This window comes from Clytia hemisphaerica, unplaced genomic scaffold (assembly GCF_902728285.1).
Source record: "Clytia hemisphaerica strain Z4C2 unplaced genomic scaffold, Clytia hemisphaerica genome assembly, whole genome shotgun sequence".
Lineage (NCBI taxonomy): Eukaryota > Metazoa > Cnidaria > Hydrozoa > Leptothecata > Clytiidae > Clytia > Clytia hemisphaerica.
Genome location: NW_027104146.1, coordinates 2,135,022 through 2,137,489, shown reverse-complemented (window position 1 = coordinate 2,137,489; position 2,468 = coordinate 2,135,022). Strand labels below are relative to the sequence as shown.

The window sequence follows — 2,468 nt, the reverse complement described above, 5'->3', positions numbered from 1 at the left end:
AACCATTGTCTCCAATAAAAAAATAAAAAAGTCTGGTATAAGAAGGAACGTTATCAACTTTTAAATCGTTTAACCCAAAATGATCAAAAATTTAGATCTTCTTATTATAGATATTTCAGGATAATTATTTTGAATAAATATATTTTCAGGATATTTGCCATCTTTAAACCGTTGACTTTATTGACATTCTTATTGCCAAAAAATTCACCCCACAGTTATATAATCCCAATAACAAAGTTGAGCCAATCAGCAAAAAAATATCCTAATGTCCTAATTTTTTTATGATAAGTTTTTCTACGAAAGAAGCACGTATTTTGTCACTTGAAAGTTTCTAATGAGAATGTTTGAAATGGAAGATACAACAAAAAACTCAAACTTGAACTGTCAAATTTGAATATTTAAAAAAGTTTGACCTTCAAAACTGAATTTACTCCCTTTGAATCTACATTAGGCTGTAACCAGAAAAAAACTCAAATAATTCTTCTAGATTCCACAGGGAAAAGAAATGTCCAAAAACCATAATAAAAACCAACAAAATTTACAGCAGAAAAAAGAGGCCGATTCATTATTATCCTATTTAGCCTGTAACCAATCGTAACCAGGAAAAGTCAAATAATTCTCCCATTCCACAAGGAATGGAAGAGAAATTTAAAAAACACCCTCCCCCCCCAAAAAAAAACCATAATGAAACCAACAAAACTTACAGCAGAAAAAAGAGGCCGATTCATTATCATCCTATTTAGCCTGTGACTGACTGTAACCAGGAAAAACTCAAATAATTCTAGAAAAAGAAAATATCCCCAAAAAGTATAATAAAAACCAATAAAACTTACAGCAGAGAAGAGAGGTCGGTTCATTGCACCAGCGATACTAGCAATGGTGTTACAAGAACAAGTGAAACCAATAAAAGCATCTACTTTTTTCATCTCCAACTGCTCAACCATAATCCGCACTGCTTCTAATTTGTTACACCGAGTGTCCGTTACTTTACGTTTCCATAGATACCGGATACGCCTACCTGGTAGTAAATCTGTTCTATTATTTATATGATTTATCGCTAATACGGCGGAGGACGCGTAATGCATTCCAAATTGCGCCGGTAAAAGATGGTATCGCCGTTTTAATGTGAAATCGAACATGTCATACGGGAGATCTAATGCGACTACTATATCGTCTTTATCCGGTGTAGTTGAAGTGTTGTATAAATCTATGAGATATTGGTCCATTGGCTCCCCTGGAGAAAATTCCTCATCTGGAGGAAAGGTTGTGTTTAGTGTACCATTAATGAAGAACGGAAGAGCGGTACCATTTAACGTCTGGTTTTGTTGAGTGTTTATTCCGCTTGATGTGACTGTAGGGAGTGTTCGTTTTGACGATTGGTTACCAGGTAATGTGTTGGTGAGACTGCATAATGTGAAGATCGAATATACGACGAGGATGATTTTGAATTGTGTTTTCATCTTTGAAGTTTATTTTTGAACGTTTTTGATAGTTGTTTTGATATTTTTTGATCTGTTATATATTTGGTCTGTTAGGTAATATATGAAGCAAATAATCCACTCCCTTTTAAGATATCAAAAGTGAAAAACTTCTCACTTCAACTTTTTTTTAAAAAGTACCAATCATCAAAAAGAAACACTTCATCATTTTCAAGAAATTTTCTCTTCAGTTTCTCTACTATAATAAACCAACTCCAAAACCAGCCACAGGTTTGATAAGTAACCAATTTCGTTTGTAATTTATTTGCTTGGCCCTTGAATGACAAAATAAAATAATTTCAAAAAGGGTTTTGAAAAATTCCCCCTTCTAGAAAAACTTAGAACTGTTTTTTCAAATGTATTTCGAAGTTCTTGATAGTTAAGTCTTCAAACTCTACATTTGAAATGAGAACTTTGAGCTCTCACAGTTGGAATTTAGAAGATATAACTCCATTTTTCATCGAGGAAAAAAACGATGTTTTTCTAATAAATTCCATGAGAAAACTCACGTCAACCAATAATTAATAGCACAAAAAGAAGGTCCTAAAATCAAAAAGGGAGAATTAAGCTCCCTTCTCGTTTTAGCAACTTTTTCTTCTATTTGGTATCTTATCAATATTTAATATTTTTATTATTTGATATTTGATGGATGATTTATGTAATGCAGTCTTTGTGAACTGGTCGAATACTGTAATCGATAGACTTCTCAATATATCGATCCTATTTTCTACTCTTGGTGCGATTCGAAAGTAGCCTGTTGTTCGATACAACTGAGACCATGTTCAGACGTTACGGTTCCGTTCCGTTCCGTTCCGAAACAAAACGGTTCCGAAAGTGTGAACGTCAAAATTCGAAACGTCGAAAAAGAACACATTACATTACAAAGCAAAACAGATCGAAACGATTTCGCTCCACTTTTTTCATCGGAACGGAACTGCTCCGTTTTCATGCTCCGAAACGTTCCGGAACCAATATGAACACATTCAATCC

The 2,468-nt window shown here is 33.8% G+C and overlaps 1 protein-coding gene across 1 annotated transcript; it reads right to left on the bottom strand.

Annotated features, from left to right (window-relative positions):
* Positions 1-833: 833 nt before the first annotated feature.
* Positions 834-1,773, bottom strand: LOC136813807 (resact receptor-like; the record flags this gene model as incomplete). The annotated part of the gene is given in 1 exon segment (XM_067070292.1): positions 834-1,773. A coding segment is annotated over 1 exon segment (627 nt), but the record flags the coding sequence as incomplete, so codon positions are not given.
* Between the last annotated feature and the right edge of the window lie 695 nt (positions 1,774-2,468).